Source organism: Lagenorhynchus albirostris, chromosome 16 (genome assembly GCF_949774975.1).
Source record: "Lagenorhynchus albirostris chromosome 16, mLagAlb1.1, whole genome shotgun sequence".
Taxonomy (NCBI): Eukaryota; Metazoa; Chordata; class Mammalia; order Artiodactyla; family Delphinidae; genus Lagenorhynchus; species Lagenorhynchus albirostris.
Window position 1 is genome coordinate 26,286,359 of NC_083110.1, and position 17,423 is coordinate 26,303,781.

The window sequence follows — 17,423 nt, forward strand, 5'->3', positions numbered from 1 at the left end:
ATTAATGATATTTTAACATTCTTTTTTTATACTGTCTTTGAAATTGGTGTCTGTTTTACATTTATAACACAGCTCAGTCACTAAATTGTCAACAGTCAAAATGAAATGTAGCCTACCAAAACAATAAAATTGTGTTTAGCAGAAAAATATTTTACATTCCTTCCATTTTGAATTTTTTTTCAATTAAATTAAATTAAAATTCAGTTCCACAGTCACACTAACCACATTCCATGCGCTCATTGGCTACATGTGGCTTTTTACATTTAAATTACAATTAAATAAAATTTGAAATTCAGGTCTTCAGTTGCACTAGCCACATTTTAAATGATCAATAGCCAGGGACTTCCCTGGCGGTCCAGTGGTGAAGACTCTGCACTTCCATTGTGGGGGGTGTGGGTTTAATCCCTGGTTGGGAAACTAAGATTCCACATGCCACGTGGCACAGACAAAAAAAAAAGAAACAAACAATAGCTCCCACCTCTTAAAGACCATAGATATGTGAAAAGAAAGATAGGCTGTAAAGTGTTTACCACAGTGCCTGGCATAAGGAAACACCCAATAAATGTAGAGCTATAAATAAAGAATTTATAAATAATAAATATTTTTTAAAAAAATAAATGATCAGTAGCCAGATTTAGAACGGGTATATATGCCAGTTCTTACTTGACTATTTATTGCTCTATTATTGAATATATTGTTCCTAGGTTTTCAGTCAGATAAATAGTATACTGATATGTTCCTAAATGAATATTTTCCATATTTTGGATTATTTCCTTAAGGTAGACTCTCAGAAGTAGAATTATTGGGTCAAAGAATATGAATTTGTTTATAGCTCCTCGTGTGTATTTTCAACTTATTTTCTGGAACAAGTGTCAGTTTCACTCCCATCAGCGGTATTAATATATTAATTTCACCAACCTTTCTTCATAATCAGGTTACTACCACGTTTCTTTTTTTTATATTTTATGTATTTTATTTTTTTAATTGAAGTATAGTTGATTTACAATATTACATTAGTTTCAGGTGTATGACATAGTGATTATATATTTTAATAGATTATGCTTCGTTTAAAGTTATTACAAAACAATGGCAGTATTTCCCTGTGATGTACAATATGTACTTGCCTGTATACATCTATATATATATATGTATATATATATATATATATTTTTTTTTTTTTTTTTAAACGGTAGGCTGACCTCTCACTGCTGTGGCCTTTCCCGTTGCAGAGCACAGGCTCTGGACGCGCAGGCTCAGCGGCCATGGCTCACGGGCCCAGCCGCTCCGCGGCATGTGGGATCTTCCCAGACTGCGGCACGAACCCGTGTCCCCTGCATCGGCAGGCAGACTCTCAACCACTGCGCCACCAGGGAAGCCCAATAAATTACTTATGTTTGTTTTTTGTTTTTGTATTTGTTTTTTTGGCGGTACGCGGGACTCTCACTGTTGTGGCCTCTTCCGTTGCGGAGCACAGGCTCTGGACGCGCAGGCTCAGCGGCCATGGCTCACGGGCCCAGCCGCTCCGTGGCATGTGGGATCTTCCCGGACAGGGGCACGAACCCGTTTCCCCTGCATTGGCAGGCGGACTCTCAACCACTGTGCCACCAGGGAAGCCCTCTATATATTTTATACATAGTAGATTGTATCTCTTAATCCCATATCCCTGTCTTGCCCCTCCCCCCTTCCATTTCCCCACCAGTAATCACTGTTGTGTTTTTATATCTGCAAGTCTGTTTCTGTTTTATTATTACATTCATTTTATTTTTTAGATTCCACATATAAGTGATAACATAGAATATTTGTCTTTCTTTGTCTGACTTATTTCACTAAGTATAACTCTCACTTGGTCTGTCCACATTGTTGCAAATGGCAGAATTTCATTCCTTTTTATGGCTGAGTAATCTTTATCCATTCATCAGTTGATGGACACTTAGGTTGCTTTCATATCTTAGCTATTGTAAATAATGCTGCTGTGAACATTGGGGTGCATTTATCTTTTCGAATTAGTGTTTTTGTTTTCTTCAGATATATATCCAGCTCTGGAATTGTAGGATCATATGGTAATTGTATTTTTAGATTTTTGAGAAACATCCATACTGTTTTCCATAGTGGCTGTACTAATTTACATTTCCACCAACAGTATACAAGTCTTCCTTCCCTCCACATCGTTGCCAATATTTGTTCTTTGTAGACTTTTTGATGATAGCCATATTGACAGATGTGAGGTGATATCTCATTGTGGTTTTGATTTGCATTTCTCTAATAATTTGCAGTATTGAGCATCTTTTCATGTGCCTGTAGATCTGCATATCTTCTTTAGAAAAATGTCTATTCACATCTTCTGCCCATTTTTTAAATCGGATTGCTTATTTTTTTGATATTGAGCTGTATGAGGTCTTTATATAACATTTTGGATATTAACGCCGTATCAGTAATATCATTTGCAAACTTTTTCCATTCAGTAGGTTGTCTTTCCATTTTGTCAGTGGTTTCCTTTGCTGTATTAAAGCTTTTAAGTTTAGTTAATTCCCATTTGTTTACTTCTGCTTTTATTTCCTTTGCTTTAGGAGACAAATCCAAAAAATATTGCAGTGATTTATGTCAAAGAGTATTCTGCCTTTGTTTTTCTCTAGTAGTTTTTTGGTATCCAGTCTTACATTTAGGTTAATCTATTTTGAGTTTATTTTTGTATACAGTGTTAGAGTCTGTTCTAATTTCATTCTTTTACATGTAGCTGTCCAGTTTTCCCAGCACTACTCATTGAAGAGACTGTCTTTTCTCCACTGTATATTCTTGCCTCCTTTGTCATAGGTTAATTAACCATAAGTGCATGGGTTTCTTTCTGGGCCCTGTATTCTGTTCCATTGATCTATGTGTCTATTTCTGTGCCGGTACCATACTGTTTTGATGACTGTAGCTTTGTAGTATAGTCTGAAGACAGGGCTCATGATTCCTCCTGCTCTCTTCTTCTTTCTCAAGATTGCTTTGGCAATTTGAGGTCTTTTGTAGTTCCATATAAATTTTAGGATTATTTGTTCTAGTTCTGTGGAAAATGCCTTGGGTTGTTTGACAGAGATTGCAATGAATCTGTAGATTGCTTTGGGTAGTATGGACATTTTGACAATTTTAATTATTCTAATCCATGAGCACAGACTACCTTTCCATTTTTTTTGTATTATCTTCAGTTTCCTTCATCAGTGTTTTATAGTTTTCAGAGTGTAGGTCTTTTACCTCCTTGGTTAAGTTTATTCCTGGGTATTTTGTTTTTTTGTTTTTTTGGTATTTTGTTTTTGATGTGATTTGAAATGAACAGTTTCTTGTCTTTTCTTTTAGTATTTTAAATATTTCAATTACTTACATTCCCCCATGTTTAAACTACCCTGAGAAATCCTCAGTGTGGCTGAATGAGAAATCTACATACTTGAGATTTCCAGGCTTTAAGTCTGGCTCTGATAAAAATGGTTCTTTGGCTCTGTCTTGGTCTTTCCCCTTTCCTCCTATTCCTGCCTTTTTTTTCTGTTTCAGTTTCCATTTTAATGGATAAAATTGTCTCACTTCACCCTTAATTCTGATTAATATTATCCAGTCTCTAAGTGTTAGAATCTACTTTGCTTTTCGTTGGTCCTAGGGCCAAAGAGTAGCAGCGCTAACTCTTGTATCTACTGAAATCCCTATTTTGAAAATTACAAGATTTTTGTTGATTATATAGAGTATTTTTCTAAACTACAGCTCTATAAATTATTGGCCTGTTTTTATTACAAACCTGTTACTTGAAAAAAAATTTTGTTATAACAGTTTTGTTTTGGTGATATGATGGTCTGGAACATGTGGCCTAGCAAAGGATATAAATCTAGAAAGAAAAATTATGGTTGGCATCGATTTTAAGTCTGTGCACTCTAAGCACAAATCCTAAATTGTTTAAATACTAAATATTTACTTAAAGAAAAACAAGAAACCATTCAAAAATGGAATTAATTTAAATTGTGAATTTGCCTCAGTTAAAAGCTGATGGTTTTTTGTGTATTCTTTGTAAAATTAAGAAAATGGAAGTTCTACTGTCCACATCACAATTCTCTTGTGTTGCATTTTAAAGTAAAATACACATACAACATACACATTTGGAATGAGGCCAGATTTAGACTCTGGGGCATACTGTTCTGTACCTTAAATTACAATCAGATGTATTTTAGCACAGATCAAATTTTCAGTCTGAAGTTGGTGAGAAGCCTAATTATTTGACCAGGTTACTATTTATGTAAACCATTCTATGGCTGTCTGTGGTTAATCCACAGCTGGCAGAATGCTAGCTCTGGGAGGTTTTTATTTCATGCTGAAACAGTTTGGGGAGAAACAGGGGGAGGGGGGAGCTTTAAACTCTCCTCATTAAATGAAAGACTAAAAAGCAAGTACATACATATTACTATGGAGACAAGATGCTATAGAAACTGTTCATTTTAATTCTCCAAGTGACATAAATAGCAAAGCAGCTTGGATGCTCATAGTTTGCAAGTGACATGGTATTTGGTTTAGAAAGGAAGATGAAAACATTAAATGATGTTACCTAAGACTAAGACATGTTTCCTTTTAGAACAATTGAATATTGGTAAAGAATTAATGGCTTAGAATTTTTAAATGATGAGAAAATTTTATGTTACTGTGATAGGAAAATGTTTTTATTAGAATTTCATTAGCAGTACTTTAGTAAAAGACAATTATAGTATAAAATTCTCTTAATATTTCAGAATTTGTAAGCGCAAGAAACCCTTCAAAGGTGGATCCCAGTACACATGACTCCTGCCAGAAAATTAATTTTTTAGTGTTCTTTTAATATTCATTTTGAAGTTTGAAAATAATAGAAAAATAATCTTGTTTCTCTTTAAACTCTTTGAGTTTGCAAGATAGAAGTGGTTAGTCCCTCAGTTATAAGTGAATATTTCAATAGCTTTTTTGTAACTTTTAAAAGAAGTTTCCTTTACACTTTGATGGTTATTTCTAACATAAGGTAGCTCTTCTCTTCTCGTTCCCATTTCCCTACTTCCTCTGGTTCCTTGCTCTAATTATCCTCCCTCTCTTGCTTCTTCATTCTTCTGTTTCTCCAGTAGATCCTTCATTGAAGAGCAGAAATGCTTAAACTTTCCCTGTTCTTAAAAACAACTCTCCTACTCCCCTTCTGCCACTAAAATTATCTTTTTGCTCTTTTTTTCTCTGTTATCTACTAAAACTAGGGTAATTATCTCTGGAGTCACTTGAATTCAAACTCCATCACACATAAGCTCTAGGATCTGGGAAACCTTTCTTAATTTTCCTGTCTTGCCTTCTTTATTCATAAAAAGAGAATAATAACAGTATCCACCTCATAGGTTTATGTAAGGAAAAAATGATAACCAAGTTGATATACATAGAGCTTTTAGTATAGTGCCTGGATTGTAAGAATGGCTCAGTGAATTTTAGATGATTCTATTATTATTCACTGATAAAACTCCCCAAATAATTTATCTTTACCCTTACTTTCTCACCATTCCTTTTTAAACAACTATCTGTTTTTACCTTCATACATTAAGTACTTTCTCCTAACCATCAAATCCTGTGACTTTGGCTCAGTCCTTTCCTCTCTACCCATTGATAGCTTCGGTGCCTTTAAGTATCTTCTTAAAGTTTCCCTTGTTGGGTTTCTCTGTCATGGCTTCTGTTCTTCTTGTGTGCCTTCCTCTTGTACTCTACTTTTTTCCTTTCCTCTGTCCCCTGATTTTGGTTCTCCTCTATTCTGTCCTTTGCCCTCTTCTTTTTCTACCTTTCTTTCTTGGTAATTACAACTCCTCTTTTACCATCACCTTCTTCCATGGCCTTTCTCCTGAGTCCAGCTTTCTGATATATTTGGAAGTCCCTTAACACCTCAAATGTAGTATGACCACAACTAAACACTCTCTTTGACGTCTAAGCCAGGTCTTGTTCTGTATTTTTCTATTTTTTTTCTTTGTTTTTTTGTTTTTTGGCCGTGCCACGCAGCATGTGGCATCTTAGTTCCCTGACCAGGGATCAAACCTTTGCCCCCTGCATTGGAAGCGCAGAGTCCTAACCACTGGACCACCAGGGAATTCCTGGATTTTTCTATTTCTATTAATAGTAGAACCAGATTTAAAATCTTAGTAATCTTTTGACTCTTTTTTCTTTGTCTCCCACATCTTAAACAATTGCTAAGTCCAGTATGTAATACTCCCAGTATGATTTCCTTTTACAAAGCCGAAAGCAGGCTTTTATTGACTGTTGCTGTCCAGAGTAATGTTCCCTTGAATTCTCCTATTAAGCTTGTTACTCCTTTCTTTCAAGGAAAACTTCATTACCCTTCATTCATCCCCACTCCACCTAATAGACTCCTGAACTGCCACTCAAGGCCCTTCGTGTTCTTACCTCAGCTGGGCTTCCAAACTTTTATCTTCTTTTGCCCTTTGTGTACTCCTTCATTTCCTTGCGCATCATCCAAACCAGATTTCCATATAAGCATCCATGTTTTTGCTTATACTTTATTGCATCTAGAAAGCGTAAATATATGTTTTAAAAGACTTACTAATGTTTAAGATACAGATAAATAGTATTTTTAAATATAGCTTTCCTGACAATAAGAATCCAAACTGTTTGTAAGAAGCTGTAAGGATCTAATCTGCCTTCATTACTATTTGTCTGATTTAAAAGTAATTATTGTCCTGAATGAGACCTTTCAAATATTTTTTCTTATGTAGATTCCTAGAATTCTTTCAGTATTGAATATACAAATCTAATATGAAATAAATAATGTCTTATTCTCTAATGTAATGGCATATATCAAGCATATAGTACTCATGTGATAAACTTTTCTCATCAAATTCTTTTTTCTGCCTTGCATTTTATAATTGTATTTTTAAGGTTTACATTATATAGGCTTTTGTATTTTGTATAGGTTTCTTTTATTCTCACTGAGAGTGACTATGTGGAGATAGCATTTCTAATTTCCCTTCCTTTTTTTCTTTATCCAGGGTTTTTTTCTCACAGTTTCCCCAGAGTCAGTTTTAAAAGTGGCTCACCATGCTTCTGAAAACAACAGAATTTTCACTTTGAATCTGTCTGCACCATTTATTAGTCAGTTCTACAAGGAATCATTGATGAAAGTTATGCCTTATGTTGACATACTCTTTGGAAATGAGACGGTGAGTAATTTTTTTTTTAAAGTACCTGGTTTGTTTGGTTTCTCTTTGTGTATATGTTTAGAAATATATAAATAAAAACTGTGTACTTGAGAATTAAGTAAAACTGCCTCAGTTTGGACCACTCTAACTCAGTATTTTTAGTATTTCCTTCAGAATATACTAATTTCTTACACAGTAAAAAATTAGTCTTTTAAAGGATTAGGTTATTCAGGTTTATAATTTACATGTAGTGAAATTCACTCTTCTTATACATTTCTGTGAGCTTTTGCAAATGCATACCTGTCATGTGACTGTGACCACAAGCAGGATAAAAAACATTTTCATCACATTTATCAGTCAACCCTTGCCCTCATCCTTTGCCCTTAACATCAACCTCAAATAACCTTAATTAAAAAGAAAATGAGGAGGAGCCTTAACAAAAATAAAAAGCATTGGAGAGCACACAGAAAACTCTTTAATAAGAGCTCACATTTGTAAAACATATGTAAAAAAGATGGAAAGCATTTATAGAACCAGGGAACAATGCTAAAAGTTTGGCAGAGACATTGAAGAATAGAAAAGAATAGAGGCCCAAGAATAATTAGGTTTGCAGAAAATGCTGATGATATCAAAATGGTCTTCATTGTTTAAAAAAACTCCAAAAGTACAGTCAACAGAAAAAGTAATTGGACTTCATCAAAATTAAAAACTTTTGTGCATCAAAGGACACTATCAGGAAAGTGAAAAGACAACCCATGGATGGTAGAAAATATTTGCAAATAATATATCGGTTCAGGGATTAGTATCCAGAATATATATCTTAACAACTCAAATACATCTCAACAAGAAGAAAACAACCTAATCTAAAAATGGTCAAAGGACTTAAATAAATATTTCTTCAAGGAAGATATATCAATACAAAGGGCCAATAAGCATGTGAAAAGATGCTCACCATCAGTAATCATTAGAGAAATGCTTATGAAACCAAAGTAAGATATTACTTGACACCCAGTAGGATGGCTGTTTTCAAAATTAAAAAATGATAAATAACAAGTACTGGAAAGGATGTGGAGAAATGGGAACTCTTGTGCATAGCTGCTGGGAATGTAAAATGGTGCAGCTGCTGTGGAAAACAATTTGGTGGTTGTTCATAAAGTTAAAAAGAGAATTATTACCATATGATCCAGCAATTCCACTTCTAGGTATAACCAAAAAACCTTCAAAGCAGGGATTCAAATGCTTTTACACCAATGTTTAGCAGCATTATTCACAATAGCCACAAGTTGGAAACAAACCAAATGTTCTTCAACAGATGAATAGATAAATAAAATCTGGTATATACATACAATGGAATATTATTCAGCCTTTAAAAGGAATGAATTCTGTTACATGGTACAATATGAATGAATCTTGAAAACATTATGTTAAGTGAAATAAGGCAGATACAAGCAGACACCTATTGGGTTTTCCTATAAGGATTCCTCTGAAATGAAGTATCTGGAATAGAAAAACTCATAAAGAAGGACAGCAGAATAGTGGTTACTAGTCACTGGGGGAAAAGGGGAGTTGGGAGTTAGTTAATGAGTACAAAGCTTCTATTTGGGATGAAAAAAAGTTCTGGAAATGGATAGTGGTGATGATTGCACAACATTGTGAATATATTTAATGTCAGTGAATTTAACACTTAAAATTGTTAAAGTGGTAAAATTTTACTTTATGTATATTTTACCACAATTTAAAAAATTGATTGATTCTACAAATTGGTAAAGTTTGACTAGAAGTTAGTACTGTATAGATTATTAAAGAAATTATTTTTCCCTACCTAGAAGAGGAAGTAGTAAAATTACAAGCTACTACCTGGTTACAAGTCATGTCAGGATAACTTTTTACTTTTTTTGTACGATTGCTATTCATATGAATTCAACAGATATGTAGTACCTATTATGGCAGACCAATAAACAGTAGATGTATAGTATATTTGAGATGATTTGTCATAATATGGATTATAGAATAATAAATATTGGATACAGGGCAATTAGATATATTTGATAGTTTACTGAACCAGTCTCAAAAAGTCCTCCGATAAATTAATAGATTTCTAGTGATATGCTTCAGTGTTTGCTCAAGTAAACTATCAGTGATTCAGATAAAGCTGTATTTGTAGATAAGGCAAACGCACAGAATGTAAATAATGCAACACGTTAATAGATACCAAGTAAATTGAATGTCAAAATGAGACTTTAAACAATTTTAATAGTTTGGAAATACCAATTAAGTGATGAAATTTAATGAGGATAAATAAAATGATACCATATTTGATTATAAAACAAATATGTTATTATGAGCTTTATCTCTTTAATCTCATATTTCATTGTTCTCCTTGAATACTCAAGTAATAATAAACTATCTTCGGTTCTCTAGGAAAACAAGGGACATTTCATTTCTAAATTGCAATGAAGTGTGAAATATATTTCTCAGGGAATACATACAGGATTGCTTTGTCCTTCTCCCCCTCTTTCTCCCTCAAAAGAAAAAAACAAAAAAAAAAAAGAAAAAAAAAACAAATCTACTGTGCTTAATATAAATTCTCAAAATGTCAGCACTTAGCTAAAACCAAACACACTTGACTCTTATTTTCTACCTAGTTCCACTTTCCTTTTCATAGGATTGTGTACTACTAATGATGTTTTAAAGCTTTTCTGATAACCTCAGAAAGTATATTTTAAAAAAAGAAGAAGAACTTGTCCACCAAGGCTATCTCTTCACAGATAATGAAGGACAGTGATCCTTGTGAGACAAGAAATAAATGAGATGAGCCCTATGATTAACCCAACTTACCACTTGAAGAGAATTTCTAGGCCATTGCACAGAGGAGAACCCACGTAGAGCTTGGCAGTCTCTTTGAATTGAAGAGATGGAGCTGGAAGTTCAGGAAATCTAACAGCTAGCCAGCTGGAGTTTGCAATTCATAGTACCCGAAAGGAAAGAGCTGCATAGAGAGAGAACACAGGAGATTTGCAGAGTCCCACCCAAGTCTTTCAGCTGAGTACTTGATCAGCTGTGAGGAAACTAATGAAGGCTGGGCAAAGAACCACCTGAGAAGATACTAGCAAATAATCTTCAGAGTGCACAGAGAGCCTGTAACCATTCTTATTCTACTAGCTAGAGTAGAGAACCTCATAATTCATGAGCTTCAGAGTACTTAGAGCACCACTGGTGCAAAATTAGTCTAGAGTGAGGCTCCTTTTGTCCCTCCTAACAATATTATCCCAATATGCATACAGTGCCTTGTATTGGGTTAAAGAAATTCCCTTCTATTCTTAGTAATCTGAGGGCTTTTTATCTGGAATGGATGTTGGATTTTGACATTTTCCCCCCGTGATTTTAGCAAATTCAATCCAGTAATAGGATAATTCATCATGACCAGGACTGTAGGGTTGGTTTACCAATCAATATAATTCACCTTTGTAAAAATAAAAAACATCACCATCTTAATAGACACAGAAAAGAACCTATGTCAGAATCCAACATCCATTCCTGATAAAAAGTCCTCAGAGTACTAAGAATAGAATGGAACTTCTTCAACCCAATACAGGACATCCACAAAAAATGTACAGCTAATATCATACTTAATGATTTAAAGCTGAATGCTTTCCTCTAAGATCAGGGACAAAGCAAGGATGTTCACTCTTTCCACTTTTATTCAGCATTGTACTGGAGGTTTTAGTCAGTACTAATAAGGTATGAAAATCATCGAGATTAGAAAGGAAGAAGAAAAACTGTCTCTGTTACTAACACCGTGATCATCTTTGTAGAAAAATCTTTTGAAATCTACAAAGAGCTATTACAAATAAAAATGAGTTTAGCAAAGTTGTGGGATACAAGATAAACACACAAAAACCAGTTGCATTTCTATATAGTAGCAGCAAACACGCAGAAATTGACATTTAAAATTACTATTTCCATTACTATGAAAAGATATAACATACTTTGGGATAAATCTAACAAAAGATATACAAAACCTGTATACTGAACACTGTAAAACATTGTTGAGAATAATTAAAGAACTAAGTAGAGAGAGAGGGCATGTGCATGGATTTTAACTCTATTGTGAAGATGTCAGGTCTCACATTGGTCTTTGGATTCAACATAATTTAATTTAAAATTCCAACAGGTTTTTTGTTTGTTCATTTTCTAGAAGTCAACAAGCATATTCTAAAATTAATATGGAAAAACACTGGACTAAAATAGTCAAACCAACTTTGAAAAAAAAATCAGAGAACCTACACTACATGGTGTCAGGACTTATAAAGCTACAGTAGTCAATACAGTGTGGCAGTGCCCTAAAGATAGGCAAATAGATCCATGGAACAGAGGAGATAGTACAGAAATAGACCAACTGTTGATTCTTTAACAAAATTTCAGTAGCAATTCTGTAAATAATAGTCTTTTTAACAAATTATGCTATAGCAATTGAATATCCATATCCAAAAAAGCAAAACTTCAGCCCATACAACATGCAACAACTATTCAGGTGTCCAACATTAAAAAGTATGACTATACAAGATATTTGCACAAGCTGATAGAACTGTCATACACTGCTGGTGAGAATGCAAAATGGTACAACTACTTTGAAAAATAGTTTTCCAGTTTCTTACAAAGTTATATATAACCCACCATATGACCTAGTTGTCCCCCCGCAAGAGAAATGAAAGTATATGTACATATAAACACATACACAAATGCTTGTAGGAACTCTTATTTGTAATATCCAAAGTCTAGAAGCAACTCAGTGTCCATCAACTGGTGACGGGATAAGCAAACTGTGGTATATCTATACGCAAGAATACTAGTCCATAAAAGAAATGAAGTATTTATACATGCACCAACATGGATGAATGTCAGAAGATTTATACTGAGTGAAAGATGAGCTGCCAGACAAAAAGTACATTCTGTGTAACTCCATTTAAATTAAATTCTAGAGAATTCAAACTGTAGTGACAGAAAGCAGATTCATGGTTGCCTGGGAAGGAGTTGTGCTGTGAGGCAGTGATCACAAATGGGCATAACAAAACTTTTGGACGTAATGAATGTGTTCCTTATCTTGATTGTGGCTGTAGTTTCAGGACTTTATGCATGTGTCAAAACTTATCTAATTAGATACTTTAATTTGTGCAGATCATTATATGTGAATTATACCATATAAAGCTTTTTTGAAAGAATATGTACTGTGTGATTCCATTTACATAAGTTTAAAAATGGGGAAAATTAGAGTTGTTCATATAAAAAGCTCTAAAGAACCAATGTTAAATGAAAATGTGAGGGACTTCCCTGGTGGTCCATAGAAAGTACTGCTGACCTGTGAAAACCACAGGGGGTTGGGTTGCCACCTCTAAAGGCGATAAAAATTCTGCATATAATTTATAGTCGGCTCCCTGTACTCATGGTTCCACTGCACCTGAGGTTCCAACCAACGGCAGATCCTGTAGTTCCGTAGTATTTACTGTTGAAAAAAATCTGCATATAAGTGGACACGTGCAGTTCAAACTGGTGGTGTTCAAAGGTCAACTGTGCTGAGTTTTTGTTAGGTAGTGTTGAAGGTGTTCTTAGCAGTATTGATATTATTCCTCTCTTAAGTTTCACTTAACTAACTTGCTTGAATAACATGTACTCTCCATTCCCTTGATAAAACATAATAAATAGTTCCAAGTGAATAAGGAAAAACTATTATGCTATTAGGCTGTTCTCTGATAGACCAACTTCTCTTCCTACAAATTTGCTTTTAATGATTATATAATCTGATAAAATAGAATAGAGTGCAAATAGAGTGAGAATTAGTTTAATGAATTAAGTTTGGGTACAAAACTCAGTAAAGACAAATTGCTTTAAAAAGTTGTTCTTGAATTAGGTGTGGGCATGAAAAGTTTTAAAGATTAAAGGAAGAAGAACCTATAAATAGCTGCACTCGGGAGTACTCCATAGAAGTCTTCAAGTTTTGACTCTCCTTTAAAGAAACTAAAAGTGAAATTCATAAACCATGAATTATGGATCTGATTCTATAAGAAAGGCTCTAGAATATCAGTCAGCATACACACATTAAAAGTCTTGACCCTACTTTAAATATTAGCAAATGATACATCAATATATATTAATAAAATGTTTATAGAATTTTTAAATTAAATTTTTAAAATTTAATCAATTTGCTGATTTATTAGCTAACTACTGTTCCTTCCATTTCCTTATACGTAAAGTGAAGGATTTGTGTAGAAATACTAGAAGATCTTTTAAATTTTTTGTTAGAGCCTAAAAATGTTTTTTACAAAAACTGTGGATTCATTTTTCTCAGATGTTCTAATAGTCAGTAACACTGACCAATTTTACTATAAATCAGCAAGTCCTTGTTCTGAAATCTAGAATAATATAATCCCAAACATTAATTTTAGATAGTTATTCTTTTTTTTTTTTTAATATCCAACTCTTTTTTTTTTTTTTTAGTTGTTGGGGGTAGGAGTTTAGTAATTTATTTATTTATTTTTGCTGTGTTGGGTCTTCATTTCAGTGCGAGGGCTTTCTCTGGTTGTGGCAAGCGGGGGCCACTCTTCATCGTGGCGCGCGGGCCTCTCACTATCGCGGCCTCTCTTGTTGCGGAGCACAAGCTCCAGACGCGCAGGCTCAGTAGTTGTGGCTCACGGGCCTAGTCGCTCCGCGGCATGTGGGATCTTCCCAGACCAGGGCTCGAACCCCTGTCCCCTGCATTAGCAGACAGATTCTTAACCACTGCGCCACCAGGGAAGCCCGATAGTTATTCTTTTCATTGTTAACAGGCTCAACTGTAATGCCTTACAAGCTAGATTTTTTTTTCTCTTCTTTCACCCCTACTGTTTCTTTTCTCTGTTTGATTTGCCCAGGGAAAAGGGTATTCTTCTCTAAGGAATATCTGAAAATATTTGGTTGAGCTCATTCTGAAACAAAATAGAAGTATTCACAGGAATACCGATACTCCATTAATATGATAAAAACAAAGTATAAATTATTAACTGATGTAATTTACTTTTTTCTTTCTTTTATCACAGTAAAAAATATATAACAAAATTTACTATTTTTGAGTGTATAATTCATCGGCTTTAAGTACACTGACAGTGTTGTGCAACCATCACCACTGTCTATTCACAGAACTTTTTTATCTTTCCAGAACAGTAGCTTTGTACCCATTCAACAATAACTGCTAATTTCCCTTTCCCCTCAGTGCCTGATAACCACTATTTTACTGGCTTTCTCTATGAATTTGCCTATTCTATGTACCTCAAAAAGTAGCATCACACAATAGTTGTTTGTCTGGCTTATTTCACTGAAGATAGTGTTTTCAAGGTTCATCCATGTTGTAGCATGTATCACAGTTTCCCCTTTGTATATCCATTCATCCATTGATGGATATTCAGTTTGTTTTTACCTTTGACTTTTGTTAATAATGCTGCTGCTGCTGGTATACAAGTATCTGTTCAAGTCCCTGCTTTCAGGTTTTTTGGGTATGTAGAAGTGGAATTGCTGGATCATATGGTAATAATCCTCTTTTTAACTTTTTGAGGAACCACCAAATTGTTTTCCACAGCAGCTGCACCATTTTACAATTCCCACCAGCAATGCACAAGGGTTCCTATTTCTCTACATCCTTGCTAACACTTGCTATTTTCCATTTTTTTGGCAATAACCATCCTAAGGAGTGTAATATAGCATCTCATTCTGATTTTGATTTGTGTGACTTGCTTTTAACTGAGATTCAGAGACGCATAGTGATAAATTTTCATGTTGGCTCAATTAAAAATTCTTGGTAACCAGTTAAATTGCATTTTATAATTTTAAACTACACATCTGAATTTATTGGTTGTCCTTGTTAAGGTAGTTTTGAAACTACCATAATATATAAATTATTTAAATGTTACATTGTATTTTTAATTTCTTTCTGACATCTTTAAAGTTTAAAGCGTTTCCCTTCTGCGACAACCATTTGTTACCTAGACAACCATTTGTTACCTAGACTCAGCTTAAAATAGGACATTCTACATGCAGGTAATTATATTCATTGATGCCTGCTAATGCAGTCTGCTTTGTAGTCATAATCTAGCAGTACATGACTAAAGAACTTGATTATTCTTGTTTTTCATTTTTATTAAGAACTTTTTTTGAATAGTGTCATCTTGCAAATGGTTCTTAAGAGTAATACTTTTCAAGGCTCCATAACGACTAGATAATTAACCTGCCAGGATTAAGTACACTCAACTTTGCTTCAGGATACTTAACTCTCAAACAAGGTCAATTATCTCATGATAATAACTGCTTTGTCAAGAGTTACCACTTAATTCCACAGTGAAACGTCACATTACCGGTACAATGCGCTTTTAAGATTAAGTTTAAACAGTAAAATACAGCTTGAAAATTGGGCAGAAGAATTCAGTTTATTTATTTCATACATATTAAGAATGTTACATTTTAGATAAAACTCTCCCACATAGACCTAGTGTTTGAATCTCACAGATGATTTCTGTTTATAAAGATTATGTTTATAATCTGTTTCATCCCTCCTTCTGCTGGCATTATTCCCACATTGTACATTTTCTTGCAGGGAAATCCATTTTAAACCTATTGATCCTACAGAGGATTCAGTATGTTAAAAACCTCTAGTGCAGACTAGGAAAATTGAAATTACTGTCTCTTTACTAAGCGATGATTTAACTTTTTTAAAAAATATCTACCTTATCAATGAATGAATTACAAAGCAATATACAAAGTTCTGCAATTTTGTTGTTGTTGTTTCTGTTGTGGCTGAGTAGCTCTTAAATCATATTGGTATAGTGATGTATAGCCAAAAACAGGAAAGCTAAATGATGCATCGGGACATTCTGAAAGAAACGTATAATTGGCTTTAATTACTTGAATCCATGTTTTCTAAACCTGAGTAATGGCTGTGTCTCCTTATAAGTAAACCCTGATCATCTTTTTACTAAAGCAGATGGATTAGGTTAACTTTTTCTTCTTTTATATAGTTTGCTGGGAGAGGAGGGGGACATTTATTGATATTTATTGTTTACACTCTTAAATCCTTAATCTTTCTAATAGCCATTGATTCTTTTTAAAATAACAAAAATTAATAATTGGAAAACAGCAATAGTGCTTTAATTGTAAATAACCTTTGGTAAACTCTGTCTTATCTGAAATAGTCTGTCAGTGTCTATACAAAGATGTAATTTGCTGTTTCACTATGAAAATCTGTGTAAATCCTTAAATTATGTGCACCAAATATAATAAGTGCTATGAATGCATACATCTTCATTCAGATAGTCTCTCTTTAGTTAGGAGACTTACTGTTCTTTATAAAGGTATTATTTTTGATTATGGGAAAAACTTCCTTTCTCTCTCAAGTCTGTACATTTTATCCTCAGGGAATTCCTTTTTGAATTGTTACATCTTTTTGCTAAATCTAATTCCTTAGGATACATGATTTCCAAACATTTTCAGAGAGGCAGGGTGTCACCAGATCCATATTCTGACAGTAGAAGAGATGGTCTTTTCTTTCCTCATATCAAGGTGTTTCCAACCTGAATGTGGGGAATAGGGCTATCCCTAAAATGGTAATTCTACCCTTGTAATTATACAAAAGTGACTAGTTTCTTCCAAGGATAAGATGGAAGTCACCTTCCTGAGACTCTTCTTATAGATCTTTCCATTCCTCTCTCTTTACTATAAGCAAACAAAGTGAGAGGAGCCTATGATACAGATAAAAATCTAAGGTTGTTATAAGATCAGTCCAGGAAAGTAGGAAATGATGTTTCAGAGAAGATACGTAACCCCTTCAAAAAAATTAAAACTTATGGTGCTCATATAAAATTCTGATGTATTTTCTGCTAAGGATAATGAAATTTCAATTAAGATAGGGCTGTGGCATTGTAAGATTGCTGCTTATCTCCTGGATTCAACTTTCTCCTTTGGGTCTTTCTGATATATTTTACTCACCTGGAAAAAAAAAAAAATGAGATTCACTGTAGCACAAGGGAGTCTTCTAATGTCAGTGGCATGTTGTAAAGATGTGCTGTGAGAAGGATTTGGAAAGAGCCAAAGACTATTTAACTATAAGCTTTGTGTGTCTCTTCCTTCCTTTCTACTTCACTCTCTCCTTTTCTCTTTCCTTTCTTTCAGTCCCCACCAACATACCCTTCTTTTCTTACTCCCTTCATCTCCCTCCCCTTACCAAGCTACATTGCCTCTAAA

General features: G+C 34.1%; 1 protein-coding gene across 9 annotated transcripts in view; it reads left to right on the forward strand.

Moving 5' to 3' along the window:
* ADK (adenosine kinase) overlaps positions 1–17,423 on the forward strand; it is a 484,687-nt gene that overhangs the window by 330,487 nt on the left and 136,777 nt on the right. For all 9 annotated transcript variants that reach the window (XM_060126259.1, XM_060126256.1, XM_060126254.1 and 6 more), the window contains one exon: positions 7,011–7,181. In XM_060126259.1, the coding sequence (XP_059982242.1) occupies positions 7,011–7,181 (171 nt within the window). The remainder of the gene's footprint in view (positions 1–7,010; positions 7,182–17,423) is intronic.